This window comes from Suncus etruscus, chromosome 13 (genome assembly GCF_024139225.1).
Source record: "Suncus etruscus isolate mSunEtr1 chromosome 13, mSunEtr1.pri.cur, whole genome shotgun sequence".
NCBI lineage: Eukaryota > Metazoa > Chordata > Mammalia > Eulipotyphla > Soricidae > Suncus > Suncus etruscus.
In genome coordinates this window covers 68,712,038-68,727,450 of record NC_064860.1, presented here as the reverse complement: position 1 = coordinate 68,727,450, position 15,413 = coordinate 68,712,038, and the positions used below count along the sequence as shown (strand labels likewise).

At 34.6% G+C, this 15,413-nt stretch overlaps 1 protein-coding gene across 1 annotated transcript in view; it reads left to right on the top strand.

Moving 5' to 3' along the window:
- The window catches only part of GBE1 (1,4-alpha-glucan branching enzyme 1), a 320,203-nt gene that overhangs the window by 100,922 nt on the left and 203,868 nt on the right, over positions 1-15,413 (top strand). Inside the window, exon 3 of the mRNA XM_049785497.1 lies at positions 5,255-5,370. Within this exon, the coding sequence (XP_049641454.1) occupies positions 5,255-5,370 (116 nt within the window). The remainder of the gene's footprint in view (positions 1-5,254; positions 5,371-15,413) is intronic.

Here is a 15,413-nt window from a genome sequence, read left to right as displayed (position 1 = left end):
AAACAGAGAAATCGACCAAAATAGATAGGTGAATAAAAATTATAATAACAATAATAAATGGAGGTAAAAAATATATAGATAATAACCAAGGTTTTGTGCTTTTTGTATTTTTATTTTTTCCCTCCTGCCCAGGCACAGTAAATATTGGGGTCATTCGAAAAGGAATTCACTTGGCCTAAGAGATATGGGGTTTCTCCGTCCTTGGAGCATACTGTCATGGGTTCAACACTAGACTTTGCTCAGGAACCTTTACTCTCCCGGTGGTGTTTTTTTTTTTTTTTGTTGTTTGTTTGTTTTTTTTTTTTGGTGTGTGGAAGACTTCTGTTCTGTGTTTAGAGGTCTCAGTATCTGCACAGATCCTGAGGTGGGACTTATGATGAAGTCAGTCTTTGTGGTTCTAGAGGTTCTGTTACCTCCGTGTCATTTTAATCCATCTTCTGTGGTTGGTGATCTTGGTCTTTGCACTGATCCTAGGGTGGCACCTAGGATAGCGTCTTTCTTTGTGCTTCCAAAAGTCCCGTTCCGTTACAATTTTCTCTGCCGGACCTTTGGGACTGGGGATCCTGATTATTGTGCAGGTCATAGTTCAAACCCTAAACTAGGGCTTTTTTTTTTTTTTTTTTTTTTTGGTCCCAAGATGTATACCGTCTGGTCGTAGTTCTAGCAGCCAGTCAACTATAAATCACGATCTTGGCTTTTGGACCTACCAAAGGGTGCAACAAAGAGTTTAATGTCAATTTCATAAAAATCAGTCCTAAAACACATACATTTTTTGGTTTGTCTGTTTTGTGACAATTGTTAGTGCTCAGGGGATACTCTCAATAAGAGGTATGGGGTAATTTCTGGCAATGCTGGGGAACCTATATTCTGTTAAGTAAAAAACTTTTAAGAATTTCTTGAAAGTTGAAATAATATGACAACCTGAAGAGTATAGTTAAAATTTCAATGTATATGTATCATACAGGCATGTGTCTGCAGAAGTTGCAGACTTAAGAATGAAAGCATTCTTAAAATATCAATGTTTATTATTTCATAAACAGAACTATCTGCACATGATTGGGAAACATGTTAGTGTTCTTATTTTTGTTTTTGGGAGAACAACTTTAGGGAGAAACTAGTTAAGCAATATTTGGAGCAGGTCTTTTGGCTATTGCCCATGCTGCAAATGGAACAGGGTGGTGCGACATTATAATAGACTTTTCTGTCACTAAAGCTTTGCCTTGTGATTCTCAGCTTATAGATCAGGATACTAAGACAATGCTAAAATGCACAGATGTCATTCTATTCAGACCACTGTTGGGATCAGCCAGCCTACCTCAATGATAGTCAAGGACCCCTATGGTCACACTCAGTAGTTCTTGTGTCTTTCACTGCTGCTCCCTGCTGTCAATGTTTGGAGAAATACACGCTTGTGGGGACTAAATCTATGTAGGACAAGTCCTTTAACCCTGGACTATCTCTCCAGCCCTTATTTAATAAAGTCTTATTTAAATGTGGTTTAAATGTACTTTATTATTGTTTCTTATTCACCTTCTCCCTTCCAAATCAGACTAGCTTAGAGCAAAGATAGTTCTAGGTAAAATGGTGAACAAATTGGTGTGTAAGGGGAGAAAAGTTGTCATAAAACCAACTTTTTAATACTTTAGTGAGGGGCCAGAGAGACAGATGGAGGTAAGGTGTTTGCCTTGCATGCAGAAGGTCGGTGGTTTGAATCCTGGTATTCCAAATGGTCCCCCGAGCCTTCCTGGAATGATTTCTGAGCATAGAGCCTGGAGTAATCCCTGAGTACTGCCAGTGTGACCCCCAAACCAAAAAACCCAATATTTAATGGTCTCTTCCCTTAATAATCTACATCGTGACACTACATTGTTGTAGGATTTCTTAAACTACTAGGGCAAAATATAACAAGTGTCAATTATATAAGCCATGCTTTGAAAGAGCTTTTTTTGGGGTTGGGGTGGGGAGTGGGTGTTACTTGGGGATACTCAGGGGATAGTACTGGCTCTGCACTCAGGAATGACTCTTGACAGTGCTCAGAGGAGCAATTGGGAAGCCTGAAATTCAAACCCAGGTCAACCATGTGCAAAACAATAATCTTTTTCAATGTATTATCTCTCTGGTGCCTATATTCCATACTTTGAGAGATACATCTTTACAGGTATTACTGAAAATTTCTGAGCTCTCTTTTGTTCAGTCTAGTAGAAATCATCAAAGACTTTGATATTTAACGCCCCTGTTTCTCGTTGATGTTTTTACAGATGCATACATCACTTTTAGTGTTACATAATAATGTTTTGATTGTGTCTTGAACTTGATATATGTTTGATAGCATTTTTCTACCCTTTGAAATTAAATTTCAAGATAATACTATTTGTGGATATTGATATATTTTACTTACTGTATTCAGTTTATACACTAATATAAAACCCTGCCACTTAAAAATACCATAGTGTACTTATACATTTTGTGATATAAATTTTGCTTTCTTTTCTGTTTTTTTTCTTGTCTAAAATACATTTCAATGAACATTTATATTTATATTTTTGTTTTTTGTCCACAAAAGCAGAGATTTACTTAAGATTTTACATTCCAACAATCTTCCCTAGGAGTAGAATATTTTGTGTGTGTGTGTGTGTGTGTGTGTGTGTGTGTGTGTGTGTGTGTGTGTGTCACACCTGGCAGCACTCAGGGGTTACTCCTGGCTCCACGTGCAGAAATCACTCCTAGCAGGCTTGGGGGACCATATGGGATGCTGGGATTCAAACCAATGACTTTCTGTATGAAAGGCAAACGCCTTACCTCCATGCTATCTCTCCGGCCCCAGGAGTAGAATATTTTGGCCAATGCATAAAGTTGCATATTATAACATTAGTTATTATAGATAGCACCAAATTATACTTGCTAATTAATGTCTAATCTCTCTGACTTGATACTTTCAAACTTTGAATTTTTTGTTCTAATATAGGTATGTCTCATTACATTTTGTTTAATTAGGAATTAAATTAATTGCTTTAATTAGGATTAAAGAGTAACAATTATATTTCTCTATTGGCCATTTATGTTTTCTTCTTGAATATATTTGTCCATTCTTATGTTGATTTATTTCCCTTTTCTTTGACATTCAATTATTTTTAGATATTTTAGTTTCTTTCTATTTTATAAATATCCATTAAAAATGCATTCATTAAGTAGGTAGCCTGTCTTGTCATTTTCTCTGTATAGCATCTATAAATATATGAATATAAATTTGTAATACTTGAAGTCTATTTATCAGGCTTTGGGGGGATTTTGGGTCGTATTTTAAAAACACTTTAGAACTCAAGTTTTTAAATACATTTTCTCTATTATCTTGTAAACATTAGACAATTTTACCAATTGCAATTAGGCTTTCTCTTTTACCTAATGTTTTTCTTGTGCATATTAGCACATAGCTTCTTTCATTTTTTCATAATCATAAACAGTTGCCTAGCAGTAGACATTAAAAACCATGCCCTTTACTTGCTAAATTTTAATATTATTTTAATTATATATTTGTTTTTACATGTATATGGGATTTGCTGTTCATTTTAGTTGTTCTGTAGGATCTGTTCTACTTTTGTTTCTATCTATGGTTTATATTTCCTTTTGGAGGGTATGTTTTGTTTTTGATGCATACCTGGCTCTGATTAAGGATTACTCTTGCTTCTATGTTCAGTGATCATACTTGGTTGTGTTTTGGGCACCATATATAGTGCTACAGATTGACTAGGTTGGCTGTGTGCAAAGCATTGACTTAGCCACTATACTATCTCTCCATTCCTTATTTACACTTTTTTGACGTATTATTTATTTAGATTTTTAAGTCATTCTCTTTCTTCTGAAATGTAATGCAATTTTAATTAAGTTACGTCTTTTTTTTTTCTCCCTTAGGTATCATTCAATTGGACTGCATTCCTATTGCATTCCTATTTGCTATTTTTTTTTTTATTCTTTTTGGGTCACACCTTGTGATGCTCTGGGGTTACTCTTGGCTATACACTCAGAAGTCGTTCCTGGCTCAGGGGACCATATATGATTCTTGGGGCTCAAACCAAGGTCCCTCCTAGATTGACCACTTGCAAGGCAAACACTCTACTGCTATGCTATCACTCCAGCCCCTTATTTTTTTTTTTAATACTGTATCTTTTTTTTGGGGTGGGGATCACACCTGGCAGCATTTAGGGATTATTACTGGCTCTACGCTCAGAAGTCACCCCTGGCAGGCACAGGACACCTTGCAGGGGTCTCAAACTCAATTTATCTGGGGGTCGCAGGTGGCAAAGTCAGGGTGATTCTTGAGTGCAAAGTCAGTAGTAAGCCTTGAACATTGTGGGGTGTGACCCAAACAACTAAAACAAAAAAACCCAATAAAAACAAAAAAAATTCCTCTAGGGCAGGGCCACAAAATGTTGTATGGAGGTCTGCGAGTTTGAGACCCCTGCTTATGGGATGCTGGGATTCAAACCACCATCCTTCTGCATGAAAGGCAAATGCCTTACCTCCATGCTATCTCTCCGGCCCTTCATTTTTAAATACTCTATCATTTTAATATTTGTTTGTGCATTTATTTTTTATTAATTTCTGGGCTTCACAGTATTCAGGAGTCTTGACTAAGTACCCAATTTGAGATCCTCAGCCCAAACAGGTGAATGGTTCAGTGGAATGGCTTGAGGATGCAACATTTCTTGGTGCCAGGGATTGCCTGCGCCACCATTACATTCCCTCCAGAGTAGGACCATGTGATGCTCAGGAATCAGGTGGTGCTGGATTGAAACCTTGCTTGGGCACATGCGTTCTCACTTCTTTACTTTGTTTTAGCCTCATTTATATTATTTGTATTGATAAGATACTTTTATCTTATCAATATCTTATCAATAAAAATAATATTGAACGTTCAGTTGAAATATTATTATTATTATATTTTAGATAGAAAAAGGCAAAGTTTCAAATTTTATTTCTTAAAAAATGTATGATTTACTTGATTAGTAAGATGGGTTTTAGGGTTGGAGCATATATTCTGTATGCAGGAGTCATAGGTTCAATCACCAAGCACACCCCTAGCATCACCTTAAAATGTTTTTCTCAAAATAATATAAGGAATAATCTGTTATTCTAATTGTCCAGTAGAATATCTAGATTAATAGTTTAGAAACCTTGTTGTTCAGAACAAATAGCATTGGCTTGCTTAAATTCTTTAATATTTGTCTATATCATGTGACTATTAACTGTTTTTTAGATGATTGGAATCCATTTTCATATCCATATCAGAAAATGGATTTTGGAAAATGGGAGCTACACATTCCACCAAAGCAGAATAAATCTTCACCAATACCTCATGGATCCAAATTAAAGGTACTTCTTTTTTTGAATTATTTTCTTTTTAGCCTCTAGGCAAATATTCATTTCTACTGTTCATATAGAAATAGATTATTATTAATTGTGGGAGAAACAGAACCAGAAATGTTTAAATATAGAACGGTAAATGACTACCAACATCTGCAAATTGGGACGTCTTAGATCAGGGCTGTCTTGTTGGTAATGCAGCAAGTTTACTGGTTTTCTACTGCAAGTGTCAGCTTTAGAAACTTTGTTTAAAAGAGTGATTGACTAGTTGTTTAAGTTCCTATAGGCAAAAAGGGGAAACTTTGATACAGAGTGAAACCGGAATTTGAATTAGGAAACTGTTTAAATTAGAACTTTTGCATTTAAGGAATATCTCAAGAAACCTGGTTTTGTGAGGAGTTGCTAGTCTAAAGGGAACAATACTGTGCTGGAACTCTGTCCTTTGTGCACAGACTTATCCTGATTTTTACCAATGCTTTGAGCTGGGGATCTTTTATTGTGCCTGCTAAATTAGCTTGGGGAATTTCCTGTTGCAGTCCCAATATTTGCCACATTCTTCCTTTGGTTTATTACATTGTTTTGGATTCAGAATATTTCTATCATTTCAGAAGAGATTTGAGAATTTAGTTTCACAGTTTGATTTAATTGACTTAGGATATTTGATAATTATAAAATATTATATGAACCCCTTTACATCTATCTGATTCTATATAATGTTTATTATTATTATTATAGAATAATTCCATGTCACAGTGTCTCTCTCCCTTTTGCCTCCATACTATAGCATGGATAGCATTTAATCTTAGAATATCCTGTGATGGTGGCATTTTTAGTGGATTTTTATTTAATATTACTCAGAATTAAATTATATTTCAAGTCAAATATGATGTTTGTGTTTTTGCTTTTCATTTTACAAATAAAGTTAAATGTGTGTCTTAAATTTATTGAAGTACTGCCACATGTAATATAGTTATATAATGTGGAATAAAGAGACATTTAATATGTGATGTCAGTCAAGGTATATTTTTTTTACTTGTTGTGAAAAGCAGGACAATGTAGCTATAATATACAATAAGGGGATTTAAATTTAATATAAATAATCCCTTCTCCAAGGCAGTATAATCTCTTGGAGAGCAGGAGCTTTTTGCTATTTTGTTGGCTAATACTGTAAATTATCAATTCTTTCAAACTAGTAGTGAGTAGACACTCAAGTAATGTTTATTGAGTGCTAAATAATTTTTAGGGCCAAGCTTTTAAGAAATAAATCAAATGATTTTTCTTTGGTATTTATACACATTTAAAATAATTAAATTTATTAAGTTTTAAGTTTCACATATATTTGACCTTACATTAGAGGTTTTTTTTTTTTAACTCTTGGTTATCTTAGTACATTGTTAACTAAATGTGATCAAATTAATTTTGATATGTTGATTTTAAGATATGGCAAAAGTTACTGTCTACTAGGAGAATGGTTACTAATGTATATTGGGGATAATGGTAGATGTATATTTATCCCATGATTCCTGATGATTTATAAAACTTTATGCTTTGGTATGATTATTTCTGTCTTCACAAATTTTTGTCAATGCTTATTTGAATTTATTTTAGACACTATGGTTTAGAGTACTGTTAAGCAAAGGATTTTCTACATAAAGCATCCAGCATCAGGGCCTCCACCAGTGTCTGCTTCTGCCCATCCTCCTTTTAGAGGGAATATTTTGATGTACTAATGCCTGAGATGTTGATACTTCTCAGTGGGCCTTTGGAATTACTTAAGACATGAGGGTAGAGCTTCTGAATATAATTCCCTGCCTTTAATCTAAGAAACTCTAGAGATAACCCTTCTACCATGTGAAGACACAATAGGAATTCTGAAAGGTACCCTGATGATACAGGAACTTCAATCTCAGATTTCTAATCTGGAATGTGAGAATACATTTATGTTGTTTGGATTTACCCAGTTTGTGATATTCTGTTATAGAAACTCCAGTGGATTAAGATACATTTTTGTTTAAAGTGTAACAAGTTAGTTTTACTGAATGAAACTTTCTTAGGGTGGTGTGGGAGAAGAGAACAGGAGGAAATAAATATCTTGGAAAGAGAGAACATAGGCTTCTCCATTGCAAATCGGCAAGTAGAGATACAAAGACAAGAAAGAGATATGCTTGATCAAGGGAGAAAATAGGATTGAAAAGCATGCCTGAAATAAGATGCTTTCTGTAATATTTTTGTTTTTATTTGCTTATTTTGCTCAGAATAAATGAGATAACAATTAATATTTAACATATAATGATTTCATTTGAACTAATTCAAAAAAATTATTTTTAATGGTAAATAAACTTGAAACAAGTTTCTATTAAATAATTGTGTCTCAGTGGGGTTATCTAACTGTAATTCTAGACCCAAAATATTTCATGTAGTTTCTAGAATTTTCAGTGTTGAGATATTTAGATTCAATTATAATTTAATGTGGCAATATAATTAGTATTTCATTTATGGGGAAATGGTACAGCAAAGTTTCTTTCAGGGAGGGTTTAAATTTTCTATTAAAAAATCAGCTGACTTGAGATTTTGACCTTTCAATCTGAAGTTATCCCTAGGTAGTCTATCTTGGTAATTAAAAATCTTGTTTTAAATTGAACTTGAAAATTTATTTCAGTCCACAAGGGATTGACCTTTATAACTCACATGAGGAAGTTTCTCTTATGAATTTTCTAGTAACCATTAACATAAAATAACTGTTGTCCACACTAAAATGATAGTTCTTTTCTCTGCAAAACACCTAATTTTTTCAACTGAACACTTTGGAACAAGACACTTAATCGCATATATGTACCTATAAATGGATTTTTTCTAAATTATTAAGTGAGTTTACCAAACAAAATATATTTAAAATATTGTAATATAATATGATGATTAGGTAAACATTTAAGGTCAGAAAGATGTAAAGAAGGAATGGATGATTACTTTTTTTTATAATTTTAACAATAAATCTATTAAACACATATTGCATTTTGACATTTTGAGTGAGGGTAAAAATTTGGTTCGCCACTCCTGACTTAGAGTAATTTCCTTTTTATTTTCATTTTTTAATTATCTTTTTTTAAACACCTTGATTACAAATATGATTATAGTTGTATGATTACAGTCATGAAAAGAACACCCCCCCCTTCACCAGTGCAACATTCCCACTACCAATTTCCCAGATCTCCCTCCTCCCCACCCCACCCCACCCACACCTGTACACAAGACAGGCTTTCTACTTCCCTCATTGATTCACATTATTATGGTAGTTCTCAGTGTAGTTATCTCTAACTGCTCTCATCACTCTATGTGGTGAGCTTTATGTTATGAGCTGTCTCTACCAGCCCTCATCTCTCTTGTCTCTGAGATACTGTTAAAAATGTCTTTCATTTTTCTTAAAATCCATAGATGAGTGAAACCATTCTGCGTCTTTCTCTCTCCCTCTGAATTACTTCACTCAGCATAATAGATTACATGTACATCCATGTATAGGAAAATTTCATGACTTCATCTCTCCTGACGGCTGCATAGTATTCCATTGTGTATATGTACCACAGTTTCTTTAGCCACTCATCTGTTGAAGGGCATCCTGGTTGTTTCCAGAGTCTGGCCATTGTAAATAGCACTGCAATGAATATATGTTGAGGAAAAGATTTTTGTATTGTATTTTTGTGTTCCTCAGGTATATTCCTAGGAGTGGTATAGCTGAATCATATGGGAGCTCAATTTCCAGTTTGTGGAGGAATCTCCATATCGCTTTTCATAAAGGTTGGACTAGACAGCATTCCCACCAGCAGTGAAAAAGAGTTCCTTTCTCTCCACATCTCCACCAGCACTGCTTGTTTTCTTTCTTTGTGAGGTGTGCCAATCTCAGTGGCATGAGGTGGTACCTCATAGTAGTTTTGATTTGCATCTCCCTGATGATTAGTGATGTTGAGCATCTTTTCATGTGCCTTTTGGCCATTTGCATTTTTTCTTTTACAAAATGTCTGTTCATTTCTTCTCCCCATTTTTTGATGGGTTTAGGTGTTTTTTTCTTGTATAGTTCTGTCAGTACCTTGTATATTTTGGATATTAGTCTTTTATCTGATGAGTATTGGGTGAATAATTTCTCCCACTCAGTGGGTGGCTTTTGTATTTCCTTTGAGATGCAGAAACTTCTCAACTTAATATAGTCCCATCTGTTTATCTCCTTCCACTTGTTTGGAGAGTGCTGTTTCCTCCTTAAAGATGCCTTTAGTATCAATGCCATAGAGTGTTTTACCTACATGTTGTTCTTATATACCTTATAGTTTCAGATCTGATATCAAGGTCTTTAATCCATTTGGATTTTACCTTCATACATGGTGTTAGTTGGGAGTCTGAGTCGCTTTTTTGTAAGTGGATAACCAGTTCTGCCAGCACCACTTGTTTAAGAGGTTTTCCTTGCCCCATTTAGAATTTCTTGCTCCTTTATAAAAAACTAGGTGGTTATATGTCTGAGAAACATTCTATGAGTACTCAAGCCTATTCCACTGATCTGTGGGTCTGTCTTTATTCCAATATCATGCTGTTTTTTTTATAACTATTGCTTGGTAATACAGCTTAAAATTGGGGAAATTAATGCCTCCCATATTCCTTTTCCCAAGGAATGCTTTAGCTATTTGAGGGTGTTTGTTGTTCCAAATAAATTTCAGAAGTGTTTGATCCACTTCTTTGAAGAATATCATGGGTATCTTTAGAGGAATCCCGTTAAATCTGTACAATGCTTTTGGAAGTATTGCCATTTTAATGATGTTGATTCTGCCAATCCATGAGAAAGGTATGTGTTTCCATTTACATGTGTCTTCTCTTATTTCTTGGAGCAGTGTTTTATAGATTTCTTTGTATAGATCCTTTACATCTTTAGTCAGGTTGACTCCAAGATATTTGAGTTTGTGTGGCACTAATTTGAATGGGATTGTTATCTTAATGATAGGATTTTGTCCCTATCATTTGTTGTATAAAAAAGGCCATTGATTTTTGTGTGTTAATTTTGTAGCCTGCCATTTTGCTATATGAATCTATTATTTCTAGAAGCTTTTTAGTAGAGTCTTTAGGGTTTTCTAAGTAGAGTATCATGTCATCTGCAAACAGCGAGAGATTGACTTCTTCCTTTCCTATCTGGATTCCCTTGATATCTTTTTCTTGCCTAATCGCTAGAGCAAGGACTTCCAGTGCTATGTTGAATAGGAGTGGTGAGAGAGGACAACCTTGTCTTGTACCAGAATTTAGAGGAAAGGCTTTTAGTTTTTCTCCATTGGGGATAATATTTGCTATTGGCTTGTGGTAAATGGCCTTAACTATATTCAGAAAGGTTCCTTTTATTCCTATCTTGCTGAGAGTTTGAATCAAGAATGGGTGTTGAACTTTATCAAATGTTTTTTCTGCATTTATTGATATGACCATGTGATTTTTATTTTTCTTGTTGTTGATGTTGTGTATTATGTTGATAGATATGTTGTGTATTATGTTGATAGAGTTATGGATGTTAAACCATCCTTGCATTCCTGGGATGAAACCTATACGATCATAGTAAATGATCTTCTTGATGAGGCTGTTGGATCCTGTTTGCCAGGATTTTGTTGAGGATCTTTGCATCTGTTTTAATCAGGGATATTGGTCTGTAATTTTCTTATTTAGAAGCATCTCTATCTGGTTTTGGTATTAAGGTATTGTTGGCTTCATAAAATTTATTGGAAGTGTTCCTTTTTTTTCAATTTCACAAAAGAGCCTGGCCATGGTTGGTTGTATTTCCTCTTAAAAGTTTTGAAAGAATTCATTTGTGAATCCATCAGGGTCTGAGCTTTTGTATTTTGGGCAAATTTTTGATTATGGTTTTAATTTCCTTTATAGTGATGGGGGTGTTTAGATATGCTACATCTTCTTTATTCAACCGTGGAAGGTATTATGTGTTCAGAAATATATCCATTTTATCCAGGTTCTCATATTTAGTGGCATAGAGTTTCTCAAAGTATTCTCTGAATACCCTTTGAATCTCTGCAGTACCTGTAGTGATCTCCCCATTTTCATTTCTAATACACATTATCTAGTTTCTCTCTCTTTTTCTTTGTGAGTTTTGCCAATGGTCTATCAATCTTGTTTATTTTTTCAAAGAACCAACTTCTGCTTTTGTTAATTTTTCAGATTGTTTTTTTGGGTTTCCATTTCATTTATTTATGCTCTCAGCTTTGTTATTTCCTTCTGTCTCCCTATTTTTGGTTCCTTTTGTTGATCATTTTCTAATTCTATAACCTTCGTCATTAAGCTATTCATGTATGCTTCTTCTTCCTTCCTGATGTGTGCTTTCAAAGCTATAAATTTTCCTCTCAGTACCGCTTTTGCTGTGTTCCATAGGTTCTGATAGTTTGTGTTTTTATTGTCGTTTGTTTCCAGGAAATTTTTGATTTCTTCTTTGATCTCATCTCAGACCCACTGGTTGTTCAGTAGTAGACTGTTAAATTTTTTCTTCTGTGTCTCTTTGTAGTTCACATTTAACTTCAGAACCTTGTTGTCTGCAAAGGTAACCTACAAAATTTCTATCTTCTTGATTTTACGGAGGTATGTTTTATGTGCCAGCTTGTGGTTTATCCTAGAGAATGACCCATGTACATTGGAAAAGATTGTGTATCCAGGTTTCTGAGGATGGAATCTCCTATATATATCCACTAGGTCTCTTTCTTTCATGTCTCTTTTCAGGTCTAGTATATTTTTATTGGGTTTCAATTTGGTTGACCTATCAATTGTTGGCAAGCCCGTGTTGAGGTCTCCCACAATTACTATGTTATTATTGATATTCTTTTTTAGATTTGTCAACAATTGTATTAAATACTTTGCTGGTCCCTCTTTGGGTGTGTATTTGTTTAGGAGTATGATTTCTTCCTGCTGTACATATCCCTTAATTAGTACATAATGTTTATCTTTATCCCTTACAACTTTTCTGAGTATAAAGTTTGTGTCATCTGATATTAGTATTGCCACCCCAGCTTTTTTAATGGTATTGTTTGCTTGGATGATTTTCCTCCACCCTTTGATTTTGAGTCTATGTTTATTCTGACTATTCAGGTGTGTTTCTTGTATGCAGCAGAAGGTTGGGTTCAGTTTTTTGATCCATTTCGCTACTCTGTGCCTCTTAACAGGTGCATTTAGTCTATTGACATTGAGAGAAAGAATTGTAATGGGATTTATTGCCATCTTTGTGTAGAAGTTTGGTGTGTTTGATGGTCTTTCTTGTCTTTAGAATAGATCTTTTACTGTTTCTTTTAAGGCTGGTTTTGAGTCTGTAACGTTTTTGAGCTGTTGTTTATCTGTGAAGCCATGTATACTTCCTTCAAACCTGAAAGTGAGTTTTGCTGGGTGCAGTATTCTTGGCGAAGCATTTATTTCATTGAGTTTTGTCACTATATCCCACCACTGCCTTCCGGCCTTGAGTGTTTCTGGTGACAGGTCTGCTGTAAATTTCAAGGATGATCCCTGGAATGTAATTTCCCTTTTTGATCTTGCTGCTTGCAGTATTCTATCTTTATCAGTGGGATTCATCATTGTGACTAGGATGTGTCTTGGGGTGTTTTTTCCTGGGGTCTCTTTTAGCTGGTACTCTTTGGGCATGCAGGATTTGGTCACATGTTTTTTTTTTTTTTTTTTTAGTTCTGGTAGTTTCTCTGTGATGATGTTCTTGACTGTTGATTCTTCCTGGAGATTTTCTTCTTGGGTCTCTGGGAATTCAATGATTCTTAGGTTGTTTCTGTCGAGTTTATCAAAGACTTCTATTTTTATCTGCTCATATTCTTTGAGTAATTTTTCCATTGTCTGATCCTTTGATTTAAGGTTTTTTTTTTTTTCAATATCTTCTGCTGTGTGGAGTTGTTATGCATATGCATCACATCTCCCAGCGTACTAATTCTATCCTCAGCTGCTTTTAACCTGTGGGAAAACTCATCCATTATGTTTTTCAATTCATCTACTGAGTTTTCAGACCTGTTATTTGACCTGATATTTCAGTTTGGAGTTTTCTTATTTCTATCTTCATATTCTCTTTTTTCTTATTATTGTTCTGATTTATACTTTCTTTGAGTTCTGTGAGCATCCTCCTTATGTCTTCTCTAAACTCCATATCTGAAAGACTACCTAGGTGGTTGGCCGTTTTTGGGTCATTAGAGTTTCCATCTTCATCTTCTATGCTGATGTTGGTCTGCGTAGTTTCCCCATTGTCATGCTTGTGTTGTGGGTTTTTCTACATGTTGTGGTAATATTCATTGGCTAGGTGGAGTGTGTGGCTGCGAAGTGAATTGGAGCTGCCACACTCCTCTGCTTTGACCCTTTAAGAGGTGGGCTTAAGGGACCCAGCAGAGTCAGCTTTATCCACAATTAGGCCTCGTAAAGAGTCACCTCAGCTGAGGCAAGCCGTCAGGGGATGAGTGCCAGAGAAGATTAAAGTTCCCAGGTTGAATCAAGCCTGGGTTAGCCTCAAAATGTATGCCGAGCTTGGATAATTACTTTAATAAAAGACAATAAGATACTAATTCCAGGTTTTACTACATTTTCTTAATGGTATAGACAAACCAATGTATATAGAAGTGTTTCTTCAGTATTTTGAAACATGTACTTTTAGAAACATGTATATTTAAAAATTTCCAGTTACTCCATAAAAATTTGATACAGTTATAGTATTTCTACTGTGTCTTAGTACTCTCTTTGATCTGTGATATTTGTATTGCATTGTTTTTTTTACTTTTTTGTTTTTGGGGGATCACACATGGCAGCGTTCAGGGGTTACTCCTGACTCTACGCTCAAAAATGGCTCCTGGCAGTCTCAGTGGACCATATGGGAAGCCTGATTTGAAGAAGAACTACCATCCTTCTGCATGCAAAGCAAACCTTCTGTATGCAAGGCAAACATCCTACCTTCATGCTATCTCTTTGGTCTCTTATTGCATTGTTTTATTTGTGCATGCTTAAAATAAAGTATTCTTAAAGGTAAAGATGAATTAGTAACTCATCGGTAATCTGGAATTTAGGGAGTCAAAGACATAAAGAAAACATTTCTAATCCCTTATTTATGTTTTACTTGAAGAAACCCATTGGAGCACCCTTACTTTAGTAAATTGTGCCTATGTCCTGAAGAACAGAGTGAGAAATGGATTTTGTTTTTTTGGTAAACTGTAGCTTAGAAGGTCAGGGAGGAATAAGTCAGAGGCCATGGATAGTAAAATGCAAGCTATGTTGGAGACAAATTATGAGGCATATCTTGTTTCATTTTTTTCTCCCTCTCATTTCAATTAAATCTATTAAAACTGATAAAGGAAACACATTAGGTAATATGGTCCAATTTTATGTTGCACCTCATGAATCAGTGTGTACTAGCAAAATTGTCATAATGGAGGGACCTTTTATTAGATAAAGAATAAAAATAAGGAAAGGGAAAATGGAAAATGCCTAATTGGCTGTGGTTAAATAGTTAACCTTGTTTGGATAAAAAGGAAGGGGTTAATTTAGAGTTTCAAAATAGTGTTTAGAATTGGTCAGCTCTGTAAACTACATTTCAGTTCATTGGTGCTTTTAAAGGGAAATAAAAGTTAGCCAAAATTTTAGTTTGGTGACAAACAGGGTAAAAGAGATTCCATCTTCTGCCTTGAGTAATATTTCAACAAATCCCAATGATTAGAAATGACTGAAATTTTTCAGTTTTAGTGTTTAGGGAACTTGTCATTTTAAATTTTTCTTCTTAATCAATAATAGAATTCCTTTGCTACACCAGACTTAATATATTTAATTAATTTAGTTATCTAGGACTAGTATACCAAAATAATAATCATGTTTGGGTATCTTAAACAATACAAATCAATTTTCAGAATTCTGGAATGTGGACATTTGAGAACAGTCAATATGACTGGGATTTTTCTGCAGGCTCTTTTCCTGGTTTCCATCAGGGTTTCATCCCTTATATTTAGTTATCTACTTAATTTCTATCTATTTATTCATTCATTTATTTAGTTTTTATTAGTTTATAT